At 37.4% G+C, this 21,945-nt stretch overlaps 1 protein-coding gene across 2 annotated transcripts in view; it reads right to left on the bottom strand.

Annotated features, from left to right (window-relative positions):
- RSPO2 (R-spondin 2) overlaps positions 1–21,945 on the bottom strand; it is a 109,151-nt gene that overhangs the window by 30,474 nt on the left and 56,732 nt on the right. The window contains exons 4-5 of one of the 2 annotated variants that reach the window (XM_074897611.1): positions 11,627–11,770; positions 10,411–10,599 (exon numbers count right to left, since the gene is read on the bottom strand). In XM_074897611.1, the coding sequence (XP_074753712.1) occupies positions 10,411–10,599; positions 11,627–11,770 (333 nt within the window). The remainder of the gene's footprint in view (positions 1–10,410; positions 10,600–11,626; positions 11,771–21,945) is intronic. The other variant, XM_074897612.1, reaches the window with a different exon arrangement.

Here is a 21,945-nt window from a genome sequence, read left to right as displayed (position 1 = left end):
ATTCTCCTCTTTCTGTGCTGCTCATGAGAGGTAAAGATGCAGACTTATCTAGAAGCTTGGAAAGATTTCCACAGCACATCCTTAAAAATCAGTACAGTTGACTCCAGCCTAGTTCTACCACTGGCAGTGACATGATCAAGTAAGAGCAGCCAAGGAGATTGCTCCTCCACTTACTCCTGTTGGCATTCTCCTTTGACTTCTGTGGACAGCTGGTGCAAGTTAATTAAATTAAATCTGGCCTACAGGAGAGTAATGGAAGCTGCTGCATTTAGGAATTGAGCAGTGTCCCTTTCCAGAATATTTGTGAGCCCCTCTGTGATAATTATTTGACAGGAATAAACCCAACAGAGTAAGTCCCCCAAGTTAGCACATGTGAGCTATGCACCAATAAAGCAAACCACAGTGCTTTATCACAAACATAGTACCCCATGACCTGAAAACATCGTATCTGCACAGCACTATGCCAGATCTAATAAATCCTGTCTCTCAGCGGGGGTAATTAACTCTTGCATAGTATTATGCTGATACTTTTAAACAGTTTCCATTTCCTGAGCTACCTTATGTAGCACCAGCTTGGGAGCCTCTGAACTACACATCACTGTAGACATGTCCATTGTGTGTCAGATTTTAAAAGGCACTGGAAACCAGTCACTGAAGCAGCACGTGTGGATAGGCTTTAACTTTTGCCCTTCGGTTACAAAGGACTCAAATGTCCCTACATGTTTTTTTCCTGTCTAAAGAGACAAGAAACAGGAAGAAGCCATAACTGTATTTCTCAGATTCTTTCCTCTCTCCACTTTGCTGGATGCTTTACACCCCAGATTCACCCTGTCTGGTTGTGGGATAGGAGCAAACAATTTCTGCTGAATTCAGCCTGAATCCATGAAGTTACTGTCTTAGGCTACCTTAGGTTGCCACTAGCTATCAAGCAAGCAGGCAGCAGAGCATTCAGGATGATTCTCCAGAAGAAAGCTGTTATAAAGGGTACAGACAGGCCATCACAATTAATCAAGTTACAGCAGTGTAATGAGTTCCTAGCTTAACAGCCAAGCAGCTGTAATTAGCGGCATGTACATTGCTAGCTTACTGCAAGTCAGAGGGTGATGTATACTTAGATAATATACTTTGCATGGGTACTGCACAAGGAGTATGCACTCAGTTATGTCTCAGCTGAAAAGCTTTATCTACTTAAACTGATCATTTAACTGTTGATAATCACATGTGCATCCAAAGTATCTAATTTCTGTCACATCTGGTTAGTGATCATCAAGCCAGTCAGTCCTACAAAGCAAGTGTCAACATTCAGTCATACACATATTTTCTTATAGCATCCTTAAGGATGATGAGGCAGATGATATAATCTAAATATTGCATAGAAATACTGCATATTTTCTAAATATTATAGTATGGTGAAGTCTTTCTACTTCAGTCACAGTTGCCATTATTTATGGAATAACTTCCAATATCCAAACATTGTCATTGTTAGTACCTGTTCTGCTGGAGAGATGAACTGTACAAAAGATGAGGAGTATCAGAAAGACCCAACCAAAAATTCTCCAGGAATACGTCAGGATGTGGCTCTTGTATCAATGTCATAAAAACAAACAGTATAGCATAACAGGTTATTACTTAAGGAGAGATTTCTGTGCAAGGAAAGCCTTAGTTAATCCTTAAAAGTGAGTGAGGCTGATTGCTCTCTAGTCATGCCACGCCTGAGGCAGATGACTCTACAGACTTGCCATACCCAGGCCTGTGGTTGGGGAGGGGATATGCATAGAACTGTGCCTTGCTGATTGATCCTCAGAGAGGAAAATATAATCTCAGCTAGATGAGTGTTTGCTGGTTTCTCTGCTGTGACTGAAATGGCTGACACTATTAATGTACAAAAATAGCTCTCGGCTTGAGAATCAGAAATGAGTAAATGAATGGCTTTTTGTCCTACAGGTAGACTGTAGTTTCAGAATAAGCAAAAGACAAAAACCAACAGGAGCTACTTCATAAGGGCATGCACAATAAAATTTGTCAAATACCTTTTATGGACAAATTCAGTCTCTGCACTTGGATCACCTACATCTCTTTTCAGTATTTGTATTTCCATTTGGATTAGCAGCTGGCTCTCCTTCAGCATTTTTAAACGATTCTGAACTGTATAATTGGCATGGGATGTTTCTAACTCACAGTCAGGTCATTTATGAGGATTTACACTGATACTCTCACAGAGATACTGCGTCACACAATACTCATGCTACTTGTGAAATACAGGATACTTAAGGAAACACACATGTTGAAAGTACTTCTTTGATCTAAGGTATAATAATGGTGTGGCAGGTGCACCTGCCCCAATAAAGACCAAAGCATCTCGACTGCTGAAAGAGTTAAACTAGAAGTCGCCAGCCCCATGGTGATTGTGGCCATGCACAGACCTTGGTCGAGGGAAAGGAAAGGCAAGGCCCCTCAGACAACAGACAAGGCCCTCAGCCAATGAAATGCCTCAGTTGAGAAAAGTTTTTAGACTGTTGACCATATTATGACCACATCTCAGATTTGACTAGGGTACAAATGGAGCTCCACTGGAGGGCAAATTGAGCCAGTCGCCTTGGAGCAGTGGGTCTGCAGTCAGGGACTCTATCCTTGGATCAGAATGCTGCCTAAGATAAGTCCTTGAGTTAGCAAGCCCTCGCCTTGTTGGGGGAGTGATTGTACATTTTGGGTCATGAAGTGCTAAGGCTTGGACAACAGGCCCAAGCCATTGTTGACCTATAGATGAACCCTGTATATTTCATAACTGGTAACCATTATGCTAACAAGTATTATACTAAGTTATAATAAACCACCTAAACCACCTATCCTGATGTAAAAGTGGAAATGTTGAAGCCTGAGCACCAGGCCCTGAACCGAAACTGTTAACTCAGAATGTAATCCTTAATGTTATATGCATGGAGGATGTAGCTACCTTGAAAGTATCTTTCCCTTCCTTTGTATGTGAATAGAACAAGAGAGTCATGGAGGCTGGTGTCTGTCCCCAAGACGAGATGTGATGTGAGACCTTGTGCATAACCCCATCAGATAAGCAGAGAAACTCCCTTAGCTCCTTCCTTGACCCTGGCCAGGCTCTGGGGGGAACCTAATGTGATATTGAAACCAGATATTTCCGCTTAAAACAAAGGTGCCAGCTATTCTGTCTTGTCGATCTCTGGTATATAAGGCTGGACCCGCTCACAGCGACTTTGGGTTCCTCACCTACGTATGGACGCACTGCGTAGGATTTCCCCCTTGCTGGGACAGGCTCTGCAAACCCTCGCTGTAACCGGGGCTGCCCAGCCACTGCGGGGCTGGGTGATGGTAACATGTGCAAGTGGTGATGGATCTTTTCTTAATCACTATTGTCTCTCTCTCAGGTAGTAATGATTTGATGCATTACCCTGTATCTTCCTATTTGTTTAAGTGCACTATTCTGTCTTTTTTTACTGTATGTTTTCTGTATTCTGTTATACTATTTAGTTATTTTGAGTAAAATACACCTGCTCTTTTCACTCTGGTATTTGAGTTTAATTGGTATCCCTGATCAGTAAAACAGGTCATCATCCCTAAAACTTAAGCTTAAATTGGTTCTGTAGTGTTAGTTCTGTTTGACAGACATCTGAACCTGTAGTTTACTAAAGTAAACTAGTTTACTAGTGCTAAACAATTTTGATTAAAATAAATCTCACTTCATGTACCTGTTTTGTCTGATCTGAGAGATTCCACGACATGGCAATAAATAAATTTGCATACAACCTTTTAATGATTGGAAAAACTATGTGAAAGTCTTCCCAAGAAAATATTTCCTATTTAACTAAAAAGAAGGATTGAAGTGTAATTTATATTCAGAAGAAATGGAAAAATGTGCTTGAGTTGGCTTTTCTGTACTACCAGTAATTCCCTAATAATCTTCTGAAAATAAGTTGAAAATGTATCATGCTGCAATATGGTAAAACAATACATAAAATTCCACCGGCTGAATTGTCCTGATAAGGTCTGTAGAGCCAAAACCTTGCTCTCACATATATATAGTCCGTTACAAGATACGCTTTGGGCAGTGGTACTGAAGAAAGAAAACGAAAACAGAAATCAGATGACAACAACTCTTTTCCACAAAAGTGTTTTGCTAATGTTTTGAAAGGTACCTTCTAAAGGTCATTTTAGACAGACCTTATTTCTGCTCTTAAAAAGAACCACGCATTTTTAAATTCTGCTAATTAATGCAGCTTCTACCTATCTGCTGAGGGCAATAAAGGGCAGATTTGGTCTAATGCTACTGCAAATCTAACAGAAAGTTGCAGTAGGCAATGGCAGTATATTGTTCTAAATTCTTTGTACTACAGTCTCCTTTAAAATTATGATTAAGACTTGCAAAACCCTAGTTTTTAGTATTATAGTGACAAATAGTATTCTAGTGTCTTCAAGATTCATGCAATACTAACCAAAGCAGTAAAATCTTACTGTTTGCAAATCTTGTCACCTTTCCCCAAGTCATAACACTTTCTGTTTGCTACCATCCTTCTTCAGATCATGCCTCAACTTACAACTTTTTCTAAGTAGGATCATTTTCTTTTATCTATAACTTTCAACATACATTTATGTTATGACTTAACTAACAATGGAACAAAATCTTCAAGTTACTAAAAATGTCAACAACTTAGACTGGACTTTAAGATTTGAAAAGCCTACTCTAAAACTAAAATAAAGTTCTATATCTGCATCTCTATAGATCTTCCGCTGGTCTTTCAGTGTTTTCTTAGACTGCCGTAGTGCATTAACTTAAAATAAATGTACACTGTGCTATGTATCTTTTAGATCCTATGCAAGATTTTGAAATTACAAGTGTGCACCATTCAACCAAAGACCATTAAGTGAAAAGATCAGATAATAATAAAGTCAAGAAATCAGCAGTTCCAACTAAGCTTTCATCCTGATTAAAGCTAAACTTGAAAATGCATGAAACAACACTTAGCATTATATTCAAATCTTTAGACATACTCTGCATAGTAATTCAACATCAATAAAACAGGCCCAATTAAGAGATCTCAGCACTATAACAAATGGTAAAAACTTGTTTTGGTTCTTTTCCCTATGACCAGTCATTCCAGCTTCTCTCTAATTAGGAGTAAAGGATACCAGAAATTTTGTAAAGCCCAAACAGGAATCACAGTGTTCTTTCAGCCTAAACCCACAGCACGTTTTGCCATTCACAGCCACAGAATCATCCAGGCTGGTCCTCAGTCTGACTTCCTGCTCTCAGCAGTATCAAGACCATTCAGACCAGATTGTCCAGGGCTTCATTGAATCAGGTCTTGGAAACATCCAAGGATGGTGACCGCACAGTCTACTGGACCAATCGAGCCAAGCGCTCTACTGTTCTCACAAAGGAGGCAAAATTTCTTGCTGTTCCTGAACCAGTCTTTGCCATTTAGGTTCTTTGCCACTCTAGGTTACCTGTTCCTGTGGCAAAATAACATGACCAATAGGAGACAGAAAATATGGTGGCTGTCTTTACTGAGACCCACCTAGAGAAAGTTAGCCTCTTCTAAATAAATCTTTGTTTATATTTAGAGAGAAATCCAGATTTTCTTTGAAAGGTTTCAAAAGAAAACAAATGCAGGTAACACCAAACTTCCAGGGAGGAGTGAGGGGACAACATAAGAGCATTTTTTACCTTTTTTACTGCAGGTTGTAAAGTTAAAGCCAGAAATTTTAAAACATTCACTCTCAAATGAATATGTCATTTTAAAGAAGGGAAAAATACTTACCTGCTAGAGATAACTATACCTGTAACATAGCTTCTATTAGAAATTATGCTAGTTTAGAATACTCTGAGTGTATTAGTGTCTTCACCAAAGTTTATGTACAGCTTTACTCTAAATATTGTCTACTGTACCTTAAATATTTTTTGCAAACCAGGATCATTAAGTCTGTTTGCCATATCACTAGAGCTTATCAGACTAAAAAAACCTTACACTACTTAGTTAACATGCATTTTGCAGCTTTGTGTATTTATTAGCTTTCTGTATTTAAGTATATATATCTTTTTCAGTCATAGTTTCTGAATATTAATAATAAAATGTAACTGCAGGATAAGGACAGAAAGTCTGATTGGGTCCTTTTACTGTTGCTCTTCCAGAAGTCTTAAATTCTATTGCAGCAATAGAAAGAAGAAAGATTACTGCATAAAACCCCTCCAAAATCCAATCAACCAACACAAAGTCCATCCAGTTACATGTCTGTGTCCAGGCAAGAACTCTCTCCCACTGTAGCCTCATGTCCTGCTGCCTTTCCCTTTCTGAGATCAGGATATTAATGCAGACATACATTCCATCTTCATCTCTCTTTCTCCATGTCTGAAATAAGCATTCATAAATGGCACTGGGATTTGTACTAGAAATAATAGTTTGGCAGAGTAATATTCATGTATCAAACAGCTTGAAGGACTGCAGTCTGAGGGAAGACTAAAAGAAGCAGAGTGGCTTTGCTTGACTGTGTAATACTTAATATGAAGCATGAGAGCAACGTGCAAGTTCCTCAAGAGTACAAACAAAAGGAGTAATTACTGAGGTGAACACGAGGAACATGTAAAAATAAGATGCAAAAAAATATTTATAATAAATATATGGGAAAATTTCAAGACAGCAATATTTATCAGACTATAAAACATTTCTGCCTGCTAATTTCCCCGTTGCAATCACTCTTTTTAAAATTCTTTTTTTCTTTCATTTTTGAACTAAAGAGAAGAAAATTCCTCATCAGGTAAAGATGGGTAGGAGGTGGCCTGAATGATTCAAGTCATATTTTTCTAAGTCTAACCTCCCATAGTATGAGTCGTGTTACATCCAAGCCACAGGGTAACATACATAACATAAACAGATACACAAAGGTGACATTCCCATCTGGTAATTACAGTTAAATCAATTAGTACTGACAATAAGAAAATATCACTGGTTAACATACTTGAAATCAAATAGAATATCCTGTTAATGGGGCTGACTTCAGTAGGAAAGAAGTGAAATCATCTTTCACTTGCATTCCAGCTTGTATCCATACAACTCTACAAATACTGGGAAAGTGATAAAGAATTATTCTTCATCAACTAGATTCATACCACAGACATATGGCCAGATGGGTAACATCTCAAACCCTGAGAAACATGAAACTGAATGGTAGGTAAACTGAATTCAGTAGGTAAACTGAATTTAACTCCACTTTTTCTGCAAATGTGTAAAAAACTGTTTTGGAAATTCTTCTGTAGTGTGGACCATAAATAGTAACTCTAAAATGTACAGAAGTAGAAAACATGTGTCAAAAGCACTTTATTTGACCCTGTTCTACCAAAAATATCCTACAAAAATTACTTCCTGTGCTCAGTTTAATCCATCACAATCTACTACCATTTTAGCTATATAATCCATTACTTATCCTACACACTCATGTGCGTTTATGTACTGACAACATTAGAAAGAAAGGATTTATTAACAGCCTCTCAGTCGACACTTACAGGGATTATGGTTCTTCGGTTCCCCATTTCTCTCTTATTTCCTCAGTTTAAAAGTTCAATTACAAAATTTCTAACATTAGGAAAACACTGTATTTTTAAAAACACAATCTCTTCCTTAGAAGCCAGGACCTGCTTGATTTGAGCTTCCCTGTAACTAGTGTCTCTGCCTCCCACTACTTCACAGTGATTAAATAAGCAATGAAACATTTCGAGTGTCTAATGGGGCAACCTGCTAACTAGATTAAATATGACAAAGGAATGGGATCTTAGACCAGATGTGCATATAATCATAATTAAAACATACTGCAAAGCAGGAGTTTCAAACAGGACAATCTCTGTGGCTTCCTCACCCGCAGAGATAACCAGGGCTGGGGAAGACTTAACCTAGGCATTTAGAAACCCACTGACACACTCCCTCCCAGGAGTTTCTTAGAGGAGAGAGAAAGGAGTTTACACTCTGGCTGGTATTTTATATGATGGCACAGAAATGGTATTAAGCATCAGCATTCAATGTGGAGAGTTCAAACCTGTAGTTTGTATTTTTATCTCTGAAAACACAGGCAGGGAATTCCACACCATGGAAGGATGGGTGAGCATTGTAACCTTTAGGATTTACTGGAGCCCATGGTTATGAGAGAATACCACAAGCCTTTCACACTGAATTTGTATTTGCAACAATTTTCCTGATACACAGTGAAAAAAAAAAATGCAGCAATTTGAACTAGAAGAGGCAATAAATTTCCTAACTCTTAGGAAAGCCCACCACTGTGCCTTTGAAAAGATAAAATCCAAGAGGTAAATCTGTAATTTACCTAAACTGCTGGACAAGAAAATTTGAAACAACCTAAAAGAATCTGCTACAAAGAGGTATGACTGTTCAATAGCTAGAGATTACCATAGTTACATGAGCATGCTACAGCATTCATAAATATTGTGGTCCATATAAGCACACTTCTCAAACTATTTACAACAATTTGACTAATTTGTACCCTAACTACATTATCCAGACTAAACCCATACCTGTAAATTTCTACTTGCTGGGAGCTTATATAGAAGCTGGACATTGCATCCATGAAATACCTCCCTCTATACACACTGGGTACATAAATGACAATCTGTACCACATGGAGTTCAATTGAAAATATTCTGCAATTTTCTCAGATTTTCCACTACAAGCTGTACTTTACGCATCTGAACGGAAAAAAAGAAAAGAAAATATTGACGAGATTTTGTAGAACATAACACAGGCTCTTTTTTCTTCCTTCCATTTTAGCTGTAAAACATTTCCCCAGGTGATCTGATCACTAACTCCATCTGTGCTTTGTTAGAAGTAAACAGAACAGCTCATCCACCTCAGCAGGTTACAAGCACTAGTAAGCGTAGCTACCTTGGTGTAGATGCAGCTGACTCGCGTTCAAAGACATACATACCACAGCAGCCCAAAACAGTCTTGATTTTTACCTCTTCTTCTTCCTTCCTATAGAGATATTCATTCCATAGGTTCCACTCTCCAATGTCTCTGAGAACTTTATTTAGGTTGCAGATTAACTGTGCTGTACTATGCACCCCAGGACTGCTATGACTATATGCATGCACACGTGTATGAGTACAGGGAGTAGGACAGGGAGGAAGAGTGCACAACAAACTCAGTTAACCTGCATAACAGAAAATCAGCTTTATATTCTCTTCCAGATTGTGTCAGGGTCCTAGAGACAAAAATGAAGCTTGCACAGATTTAATCTGTAAACTAAAACTTTATGTAAAATTTTCACACATACCGGTGGGCAGGATGTTCAAGCCAAGAGAGACATAATCAACAATCCCAGAGCCCAAGCTTATTTATGTAACTTTTCTAAGATTATTTCAGTTTTAGCTTATTTATCAGGTTATGGCTTTTCTCAGGACTCCACAACCCTTTATTCCTTTTTATTTGTCTGATCTCACGGTTGACCCAGGTTGCAGCAGGAGGTTGGACTAAAGAACTCTTGAAGTCCCTTCAAGTCTGAATCTTTCTTTAATCCTGTGATTCCAAAAGGAACGGCATCTTTATCATTTGTTGATCACCCACCTCTCTTACAGATTCTGAAAACTCTAAGTGTTCAGTCTGCACAAGTGAAAGGTTAATTATTTCAATTTAAAAGATAAGAAAATCTCCTCTCTATCAGTGACATGTCTCCACTTTGGGGTCTACAAAACTGAACACAGAATTGAAACTCCATTTCCTTTTTCAAGTCAGCATCACTACATAAGTCTTAGAACAGCATGATAAAGAAATGTGACTATTTCTTTTATCTACTTGTGGTAATTGCCATAAGCTGGTCTCATGCTGTAAAGCTTGATATCTATCACCGTTCTACTTGCATAGTTTGGCCCTGATCCACAATATGCAGAACAAGCAACACATTCCAGATAATAGTTCCTGCTAATGTTGGCATGTGTAACTAACTTAATTTAATTTAAATACCCACCACACCAGCACTGGGTGTGCCGCCTGCAGTAAGGTTTAGAATCACAATCTTTTCCACCATGCACAGAGTAATTAGTTATTCCACCATCACTATCATTTTCATGTTGTAGCTAAAACTGCAACCTGTTATGGTTCTTCCACAAGGCACATCTTTGAAAAAGCCTCAGTACCACACCAGGAAAAATACAGTTTCACAGTCTACTGAGAGACTGATCACTCCCATGCTGAGCCTTTCCCTGAAGTCTTGCTGCACGAATTAGGACTGCTGTAGTACTTCTGCATTTTAGACTTGGCTGGCAGAGCAGAGACAGGATTTCCCTTTCAGCTGGGATGAAATAGCTCTTTTTTTTCAAGTTAGAAATAGGATTTCAGTGAAGGAAAGCTCAAAGATTTTTGTGGCATGGATTATGCTTACCTCCTGGACAATGTCTCATGGCCATTTTACACCGTCTGGATTCTGCAATGGTTGGGCACGGTACCGTGTCTTTTGCTGGCTTCTTCACAATTTGTCTTGTTCTTGTTTCCAGGCCCCACTTAAATCCACATGTTTTGTTATTTCTGCTGCAAGTTCCCCACTCACTCCACTGACCCACTTCACAGCCTTCTGATAAAACAAAAGAAAACATGAGTGAGCAATTCTTCTGGGTTTTCCTTTTTTTTTTTTTTTTTTTTTTTTAATTGGAATACACTGTTAGAAAGCCCTACTTGAAACCTTTACTGTTAACAGGCAAAAACTTAGAAATAAAATAAAAATCTCTTACAGAACCTGAGCGAAACTTTTTGGCAGGCAACAAACTGAGCAGAAAACCATCAGACTATCAGTCAGTGTGTACAGACATCAGGTCAGTCCCAAATACTCAAAATCCCTCCTAAAATCACGAGATTGATTGAAAGTTTTCTCTTAATAAATAAATCCTATTTGGTTGTCACCTGGATTTGCAAAACTCAGGAGTTCACATTTCCAGGTCCTCTCCATTGTGAAATACAAGGAATACTCTTGAAAGAAACTCTGTCCTGACACAATCCCCAGGCTTCAAGATAAAACACCAAATTGTGACATGGGAGAAATATTATGAGAATTGTCAATGCTGGCTCAGAGTTATAAAGTAAATTTCTACTAAAAAAACTTATTTGGTGCTTTATATTTATTACTTTCTAATGGAAAAAGGAATAGCTGCAGAGAATCTAAAAGTGAATTTGAAGCCCAAATGTTACAGGAATTCAATCGGCCCTGTCCTGGGTTCTTGCCTTGCTAAAAGGCAAAATGAGCAGATAGTTTTATGAGGGCAAGAATCCAACAAGTACATCACTGTTCTAATGCAAAAACTGGCCTTCCTGAAATCTTACAAATTCTGAATCATAAATCCTCATACAAAGTGATTAAAAGTTAAGAGGACAGAACTTTCTGATGCAGAACAGAGTGGCATTCCCAATAATGCAATATTTCAGTTTGGAAAAAACCTATTATTATTATTTATTATTATTAGGGGTAAAGAAATACAGATACAATTCATTATTGAATACTTCTTGATAGGAAATGTTAAGTATCAGCTTAAAAATAGTGCCGTATTTGAACCTGGCCATCTGGCCAAAGGCCTGCTTCAGCAGCATTGCTGTGTTAGAAGACTCACCCACACATTCCATAAGCTCTTCCAAGGCTGCAAATCCAGGGGGGCATCCTCGGAAGCAGCGGCCTCTGTGCGAGTAAAAGCCAGTTTTGCATTTGGTGCAAAAGTCTCTGCTAAAACAGGAGTCGCAGTTTTCTATTCTGCATCCTGAATCACAAGGATCATAAGGAACAATGAGACAGCTAAGTTGGGGTGAGACTAAAACTGAAAGGACTTATAAAGCAATAAAATAGTATTCCTCATTATAGCACTTCTGGTTTTGCTGTCATCCTGAAATCTATCTGCTCTGTCAGAGAAATTACAATTAACTGTAATAATTTACCATGTTTTCCCTACATCCTTTTAATCTTTTGTTTTTTTAATTCAAAACTGTAGATAAAACCTGTCGTTAAGTGATATTTGAGTTAATTACATCTTTTTTGAGGAAAAACATTCAATGTAAATTATTTTTGGTTTTAAGTAATTTTGAGGAAACTAAGATGCAACAAATTATTTTGGGAAGTATGCATGTATTATATGTACTGCCTTCAGTTTATTATTTGTCATTGAAAGCAGGATACATCTTTTTCCATGAGTTGTCCCTATAAATAGCTGAATGAATTATATCTGATGTCCATATCTACACATGTGCTACCATGCAAAAAGCCTCAATTTTTCTGGATATAATTCCTCTCTATTATTAAGGCAGTTAAGCCATAAAAAATAACCATTATTAAATAATTAAAAGACAAAAAGATATAATAAGTAGCAAAACACCCCAAAAAACTATTGTCTTTTGAAATATTGGATTTCTCTGAAAATTTAAGAGAAATATTGTCTTCGGTACATTACAGACTCAGAAGCAGACTGTTCAGAAACATCCTATACCATACTAAAACATGGCAACTTGGAAATGAACTAGATATCAACAATCATCTGCACACCTGGAAAGCAGAAATACTTACACAGAGGCTTATGAAAGTCAGTCATACATAACTACAACAAAATGCCAGGGCAAAAGGTTCCAAAGATTAAAAAGTAAAAGCCATTGGAACACTAATGAATACTTCAAAATTATTTTTTTAAAAAACCTAATCCTTCAGCTAATATACTTAATTTATATATACTACATTAACTGTATCCTTTCTTCAGCTATCTGAAGTCACAGAAGGAGGCATTTGTTATTCATGTCATGAAACAAAATACTAATCTTTTTTAGTGACTTCTGTCAATCATTTATTCTTCATTCTTTTCTAAAGAAAAAAATTCCACAAATGTAAGGACTTCTGAAATAGCTATTGGTAAATATCCCCTAACAACACTTCACATTTGGCCAATCTTTATAAAACAGATCTTAATAATTATTCTTGAACTTCAGCAGACCAAACCAGGGCATACTGTAACACTTAAACTGGGTGGTGGTAGAAAATTATCCTTTGTCAGCAATTAGGGAAATATGAGGCTTTTTAGATCAGATTTCTTGTGGCATTGGAAAATAAATTTGGCAGATTGCATGAAAAGAAAAGAAAATATTTCAAATGCTGGTACACCTTCCTTTGGTTAGAAGGAATGTATACAACAGTTCGAAGCTTTGCACGGCCAAATGTAAGTTCTGCAGGCTCTATTTATACACAACCATGCATAATCTGCATGCTACCAACTCCTGTGTCCAGCATCTCTCAAAGGGGCTTTTAGAACTTTTATATAAGTTTATATAAGCAGCACTAGTTGCACTTCTTATCACAGTTTAGTTTATAGGAAATTCCCAAGAACAATACATGATTTTTCACAAGGGTTGAACCAATCTCCAAAGAACAGGAGATCAATGCCCATACAATGACCCTGCAAAATCACTTTCCCAGATTAATGTGTCTGCAAGGCAAAACGGTATGGTGAGCTGCTCTGGAAATGTACCGCAATAGTTAATTGCAAATCTGGTTTGTTACGCTCAAGATGTACTGCAAGTATTTTATTCATTGCAATGCTTGAATCAAACATCCAGTGTGTTTAAATATTCAGAAAAAAACATTTGCCTCTTGCCCACCCACACAAGACAGTTTGAAAAGACATCAAGGTTTTTCCGAATCATGTAGTCCAATGATGAGGTGCAGAACAAAACATTAAAAGAAAAATTAGCATCATGTGACCCTCCCTCAGATCCAAGTGACGCAAGTATATTTTTGAAATAATGTTTTAACTATTGCTTCAAAACATGTTGTAGAGTAACATGTTTAGAGTTTACTCCATTTGAACTTTTTGGGTGGAAGATGGATTAAATTAAAAACTTCTTGTACAAGTTGCTTTTTGATAACATATAAACATGCTTAGTAAGCGAAAGCCTTCCCCACCTTATGCTGAAGATACCCCCCCTAAAACTATTGCTATTTAACAGTACATATGTGAATACTCCATGATAAATGAATGAATCAATCTTTCAGTTTCTTGATCACAGTTCAAAATTCCCATCCTATTTACATTTTTTGCTTTGCATTCTATGCCACTTTTCTTCAGTATCACAGTAGAATCCCTGCCATGATAATTATATTTTGGAGGCATTAGCAGGGGCTTCAGGGTGAAGGTTGGGTGGAGATCTCCACTAAGGCAGTTTATTTTCAATTTTTTTCCTACGAAAATTACTCCAAATATGAAATGTCTATTATTTAATCTGTATCAGATGCAATTTAGGGGGAAATACTGAAATAATATTATTAATACTTTAAGAATTCTGAAATCAAAACATCAATTCACCACAGTGATATTCAGCACAATACTTAGGGTTACTGGCTGCTAATCATAATGATAATTTAACTCAGTAACAGAGAACACTGTAGCAGAAGATCAACTGGGAGCAACAACTCCTTTCTGTCATCCTCCATACACCCAGTTTCAGATCATGAAGATGGTGGTGCAGCTAAGCCTTGCATAGATTTTTTAAGTAAAATTTAAATAACCTATACTAAAAATCTGAAGAGAAGTACTCTAAAAATTAGAAGAGCTAACTTTCTAAAAGTCTATTTCCAATCACAAACTGTCACAGCAGTGGTTATAAAATAAAACATTATAGAGTTTATTATTTTTTTGTGCCTAGCTTCATCTTATTACATGGTTTCAATCCTTCTGGGGCAATTTTTCCTATTATTTTTTTTTTCTAATAAAAGTGCTATTAAAAAACTATTTCAAATATGACTGAGATTAGTAAATTAGAATAAATTAATTCTTTAACTTCTTTTCCTTTTACAGCTAAATATACCAACGTGGAGAGATAAAGAAAGTGCACAAATTTTTAATTGGATTTCTAAAGACAGCTGATACTTCATTATGAATATTAAGATAGATTTGTTTGGAAATAAATATAACTGTGTTGAATTTTGTATTTCTTTTTGTTAATTAGCATCATTATGTAAACTTTATTTAATGTAGGTCTTAATGGAAGCATATCACAGATTCCTAAATTTTTTTGCATTCTATTATTGAAATAATGAATTGGGTAATAACTGACTAATAAAGTATGAAATCTACAGAAGAGCTGTTAGACGTAATATTCAATAGTTAAAAAACCCAACATTTTGAAAAACTGTATTATCCTTTACACAAAATAACATACTAAAACCCAAGGAAATATTGTTTAAAGTTAATGACCTGAACTGCTTTCTTCTGATTGCCATGGTTTTCAACCATACAAACTTTCTGATCTCAGCATCTTATGCCTGACTCTAGAGAAGGAAAGCAAAAGCTTTCCTACTTTTAAAAAACTGTATCTAAAGCCTTTTAAATCCCCTTTAAATTAACTAGTTAGCTTACTGATATAATAAACTTGAACAAGACGGAGATTCTTTTTTCATCTGGACATGGTTCTTGTCAAAAGTATTTTTATTACGTCAATTTACTAGCCATAGATCCAATTGTTTTTCTCAACAGTTCAGTGGTTTCATCTTCTGTATAATTTCAGTAGCTAAACCATAGAGCTAGTGTATTCTTTTTAGTCCGATTAAAAGATTACTTAGAAGTTTACAACACCAAAAAACCCCCAAAGGAAACAAGACCAAAAAACGTGAGCTAAACATAGCTCAGATTTTAGACACAAGGAGCTCTTTAGGTGAAGGAAATAGATAATGCATAACTGACATTATTCTTCAGAAATTTTTTTTTCTTTAAAAATAAACAGAAAATGGTACCCACTAGAGGTTTCCAGATAGACAAGGATAACTGCCTGGGAGACTTTAGAATCAGTAAGGAGGATGAGCCTGGAAGATTGGTGTTGAGGGGAGAAAGAGTCAATAAGTTCAGATCTGCAGAAGAACCCCAAAGAGAAATCACATACCTTTGGAAAGTCTACCATATTTTCAAAGCAAAATGACAGAATTGGAAGCTTAATATTCAGAACCTGAGAGTGAAGAAGAAAAGGGTCCTTCATTGCTGCTCTTCCCATTTAGCTAGCAACAAGAGGTCTGTAGGTCAGGAGCAGACACTTTAGTCTCTACCTCTTCCTTCCCTTGTATTCAGTTTGCAGTGTTTATCAATGGTCTGCTTTCTACCAGATCTCAAATCCCTTCTATTTCTGTTCAGCATTGGGTCTCCTAATATCCCACTGGCCCTACTACCCTCTACTCATAGTCAGGGCCTGTTAGACATCATAACACTCTTACTACAACTCCTCTAGCACAATCTCATCTTTTCTTTCTATTGATTCTATCTTGGGAAAGTCAGAAAGTCAAATATTTGCTTCCATCTTTCCACTTGAAAGGTATAAAACACCCTCAAAAGCCACCCTTATATGAAGACCACAAACCTTCCTCGAGTACCATCCTCACATAACTGGACTTCAAAAAGCATTCAGGGAGGCCCGGAGAAATCAGCTGGTATGTTTGATTAGCACAGCCCATTACTAAACAGATGACACTTTTTAAAATGTGGTGTATACTTCCCACAGGATTTGTATGTAAATGTTAAATGAACAACATTCTGACCTCACTGAAATCCATGGCAAAAGTCCTAGTTGCTTCAGCAAAGGGCAGTTTTAAACTAACAAATTTCTTATCCCATCAGATAAACCTGATCCCACTGCAATGACTTCAGTGGGCAAAATTAATATTAAGAACCCTAAAGAGATACAATCTTTCATGATAAATACCTATTTATAAAGCGAAAAGTGAAAACTGAAGAAGAGCAATACTCCAAAAGTTAGAAAAGCTAACTTTCTAGAAGTCTATTTTCAATCACAAGCTGTCACAGGAGTGGTTATAAATTCACAGCTCCATGACTTCACCTCCCAGGGGAAAGGGTGGAAGAGAAGTCACTATTTTGTCTGGTGAAGCTAAACGGGGCTGAAATTAGACAGAAGGGCTTTGCTCAATTATCTTCAGTGTTCAGACAAAACAAAGCAAAACAAAAACTTATCCCTTCCACAGAGCTCTAAAATGTTGATTTATTGGACAAGATATATAACTTGTCCAATAGGATGTCTATTGATCCTGTGTAATCTCTTAATTTAGATTGACAGGACAGTAAGAACTTGAATGACTGATATTTCAGTAGAGCGCGAGGGTAGATTATAGTATGCAAAAGGGCCTCCATGTCTGAGAGCAGTTACAGAATAGGGTCAAGAAAGAAACAATTCCATGAGCTAATACCATGGCCAGGAAATCTGCCAAACTGAAGGACCAAATTCTTTGGTTCTGCAGAGGAGGAAAAGAAAAAGGATCATAATACCTCCCTTAAAAAAGGCCATTTTCAGAAAAGAATCCAAAGACAGAAATTTAATTCTTCAACTTTGCTTACTGAAACAGTGGTAAATGATAATTTATGTACAGGACTTAGTAGCCAAGTCCCCTTTTCCTTAATTTTCAGTGAGCTCTGGACTTAGTAGCCAAGTCCCCTTTTCCTTAATTTTCAGTGAGCTCTAGCACCACATGGCACTTCAGAAATAATTTTCTTCTGAAGTGTTTTTGCACCAGATTTTTTAAAAAAGTAGTAGCTATGAGCCATGTTTCATTCAGGGCTGAGAGACTTCAGTCAAGGTTACAGCAACCAATCTCATCTATAGGAAGTGCATTTAGCTAGCCAGCAATAAAACATTTGTATTTAGGCTTTACAATCTCATTTATATTGACCCAAATGTTCCTCTGCCATTTACTTGAATAACATAAAAAAGCAAATCTGATTGATGTGGATGAAACTTACAATATTTATAGAAAACTATACAAATGGTGCATTAAAGAACTCTGGATGGAGAAAGCCCAGATTACAAATTATGCCCAAATTAGAGATACATTTTAAGCAGATGAACCACAGTGATATTAAAAGATTTTCATGACCCGTTTTGGCTTCCTGACAGTCATGGTAAGCTACTCCTACTCATTCTTCTTTTAAAATGAGCATTAAAGAATTGATGGACTTACATTTTAGAGAAGGAATCAAAAGTCGAGGAGATCAAAATACAAATTCAGATATTGAATTAAATTTAGACCCAGGTACATATGCCTATTAATGTAAAAAAAGAGTATGTGCCTCTGCAAACAGCTTCTTTCTGTACTGTAATTAGAGAGAGCACAATGTGACCAAAACAAATACTATCCTTCCATAGTAAATTTATCATCAGCTTATAAAATGATGCAGAATAAGCTGAATTGTAGGGAAATATAATGCATTTGATGCTCAAAATAAAGAATAAAATGCTCCATACTGAGATGCATATTCTTCATATTTTAACATACCTTAACAAGATGGTTTACTATATTAGTTTCTCATTTTAAGTGCAATATGATTAATTTTAAAGTCAAAAAGTATCTATCTCAACTGTAAAAAGTAGTTACTAATTTCTAAAATATTTTTACTGATATGCTGAATGTTGAACATTTTACATGTCTTATTTTGCCTTTGTGAAATATTCATATCCTGCAGCATTTCCATTGTCACATTGTGCCTTTCTACCCATAATCAGTGTGATTAACTATCCATCCATAACTCCATAACAAAGATATTTTGTAGTACACATAGTGGTAAAGACTGTTGGTCAGTTCCTAGTAATGTTACTAACGCCGATTCACAGCAAGTTCTGCCCGGAATGAAACACAGGCACTGGTGAAGAGCAGTTGAGTATGGGAAATGGAAGTGAGAACATGTCAGAGGATCTGCATGAGTGGAAACCAGCAATGACCTGCGTAAGAAAGAGAACTGTACTGAACACCTTTAAGACAAAAAGATGATGAGCATATTTTGCAAAGGGAAGCTGCAGACTGAAGCTGGGGAAGGAAATGTGTCATTCCTAAACTGAAGTGCTTGGTAGCCTTTGCACTGAAATTATGCCCTTGCTTGAGGTGTCCTCTTGTGTTTAAGAAGTCAGAGTAATAGGTTATGATTCACTGCAGTTAGCATTTTCTAATACTTTGGTCTTTCACACTGAGCTCTGACCCAGTGTCCACCCTTCTTGCCCCAGATCTCTGTCTCTTCTACCCCAGCACCTCCTAACTACACCTATCCCCAGACTGTCCCCATTCTCACTTCCCCATTCGCACTCACTTCTTTCAACTCTGCTGCTCAGTAAAACAGAATTAGCGCTACAGACTTAACTTTATGCTGCCATCCTGACATGTCTGTTGGCACTCCACACCAATCTGTCATTGTCCAGCACCACTTTCTGTGCTAATCCTCTCCAGAATTTCCAGAGCTGAGAGACTTCAAAAGTCCAGACAGTCTACACAATTTGAAACTCACCTTGAGGACACAAGGGCACACAAGCAACAAAGACTGTGATAGTGCTAACAAGAGCAGGAGACAGAGGCAAGGTGATAAAGAAAGCTATGATGTGAGCAGTTCTTATAGTGGATGCAGTATAAGTTGAATAACCAATGGAGAAAGATGAGAGACCAAAACTTCCAGGAAAGTCACTGAGACAGTAAGGAGAGTAGGAAAATCATAAGCAAAACAGCTTTAGCCTACGAGGTACTATCTATAATAGTGTCCTGGGTTTGAGTGAGTAGCGGGGGTTTTGGTAGCAGGTGATGGGGCTACAGCAGTGGGCCCCTGTCAGAAGCTTCTCAAAGCTCTCCTGGCTCCAAGTCAGACCCACCTTTGCACCAAGGCTGAGCCTCTGTGATAACATATTTAGGAAGGGGAACCTGGGAGGAGGAGTTGGAGTTGCAAGGAGAACATCTGTGCGAACACCAAGGTCAGTGGAAGAAAGGAGGAGGAAGCGGGGGAGGTGTGCTGGTGCTGAGTTCCCCTGTACCCTGTGGTGAGAGGGCAGGGTCACCCCCTCTCACCCATGGAGGTTCACAGTGGAGCAAATGCCAACTGCAGCCTGTGGAGGACCCCACCTCAGAGCAGGTGGCTGCACCCAAAGAAGGTTGGGACGCTGTGGGGAGAAGCCCCCACTGTTGTAGTTCAGCGCTGGGAGAATTGCAACACGTAGGGGAGTACTACACCAGGAAACACTGCAGCCCACGGAAGGGCCTCATGTTTGTGGAGGACTGTCCCATGAGAGGGGAACCACGCTGGAGCAGAGTGAGACTGCCAGAAGTTCTAATCCCTGGCCAAAGGTGGAAGAAGTGGCAGGACTGACGGCACCCCCCATTCCCTTCCCCTGTGCCACTGTGGAAGGAGGTAGAGATATCAGGAGCAAAGCTGAGTCCTGAAAGAAGGGAGGGGTGGGGGGAGGTGTTTTCAAGATGTAGTGATGTCCTGTCAAGTGTTGTTGTTAGTGTTTGTAATAAATTTATGGGATTTTTTTCTTCTCTTAACAAGTCTGTCTTTTGCCCATGATCACAATGAGTGAATCATCCCTCTTCATTCTTACCTCAATTCCCAAGTCTTTTGCTTTATTTTCTCCTTCCCAGCTCTGGAGGAAGAAGAGGGAAGTGAGCAGCTGCATGGTGCTCAGTTGCTCTCTGAGTTCAAACCATGACAAGTAAGTAGCTATTTAACCTCCTCAGCAGATGTGTCTTAGGTAGCTGCAGGTTTATTATTATTATACAAAGATTTTTAAGCTACAGCTTTGGCAGGGGCTGAACGTGAGTGCTAGAGAATGATACACACAGTCACTTGACCGTAACACGCCCTGAAGTTTACCACAGGTCTACCATTTCATAGAGACAAATGCTTGGAATACAACATCCTAATTATAAAATACTGTAGTAAGGATTTTTTTAAAAAATAAATTCACTTAATATTCACTTAATAAACACTTAGCAGTGCATTTCCAGTATGTTCTAATCTTGATTAATTATTAGTTGAGATCTTTTAAATAAAAGCCAAACCACAGTGTTTTCAATTAGTACTTTACAAATACACAATTGCCCTATTAAATCTAAATTGACTACACATTTAATAAATCTTAATTCAAAGCACTGTGATGATTTTTGTTGACAGGCGGGTGGAACAAAACTCTTCTGTCAGAATAGAAAGTAAGGCCAAAAATCATAAAATTCCAAATACAAAAAAATAAAATAAAAAAAAAAATAATCCATTTGAAGGAGGAAAAGTGTGGAAGAGATAAGGAAAAAAATAAATGTCTATAAAATAATGATATCCATCCAATTGCATTTGCAAAATCCAAAATGCTATATTCAGCTTGTTTTAAAAAAATAACCCATATTTGAAGGAAACAAACACAAAAGTAATCAAAATTAGTTCTAAAAAGTCAGAACAATTTCATTTAAAGCAAATAGTGCTGCCACTCTGGTAACTGTACTCCCTGACAGACTGTTACAATTGCACTGACTACAATAGTCTCAGAAGGTCATATGCTCTGCTGTACTACACAAAAAATAGTGAAACCATGATATATTAATGATGTCTTGTTATTTTGTAACAAAGTTCAAAAAAAAATCATTACCTTTCTTAATAAAGCGAATTAACTACATGTGCTTAATAAATGCTGAGCCTATTTAAAAGTTCTCTTTATCTTATTTTTATTGAAGGCACATGGAAGGGGAAATGAAAATTTTAGCAGTGTCAGGCCCTCCTGTGAGAAAGAGGAGAACCTAAACTAATGGAGTAGCCAACCACAGCTGAAGGGAGCTGTAATTTCCAAACTCTGAGTGCTTCTTCCCCCTAAAATTGTAGAGGTTAATATGGATACAAAGTTGAAAGGTTCAAGATAAGCTTGATCCATTAATCAGACCAATGTTAAACCAACCACCTAGATGACAGATTTCGTCTTACTCTTTAATACAGTTCTGTTTTTTTCTCATGAGATTATTTCTTGTTGGAGCAGTTCAGTTCAAGTAATTAATATTAAAATTTCTAGGAAAATTAATAAAGTGTAGCACTTCTGGTCATTCTTCTACAGAAGAGACTCAGCACTTGCCAATTTGGTGTCCAAATGTACTGTATTCTCATACTGC

This window comes from Athene noctua, chromosome 2 (genome assembly GCF_965140245.1).
Source record: "Athene noctua chromosome 2, bAthNoc1.hap1.1, whole genome shotgun sequence".
NCBI classification, from domain to species: Eukaryota; Metazoa; Chordata; class Aves; order Strigiformes; family Strigidae; genus Athene; species Athene noctua.
Note: the sequence above shows the minus strand (reverse complement) of the source record. Positions and strands in the feature narration are given on the sequence as shown.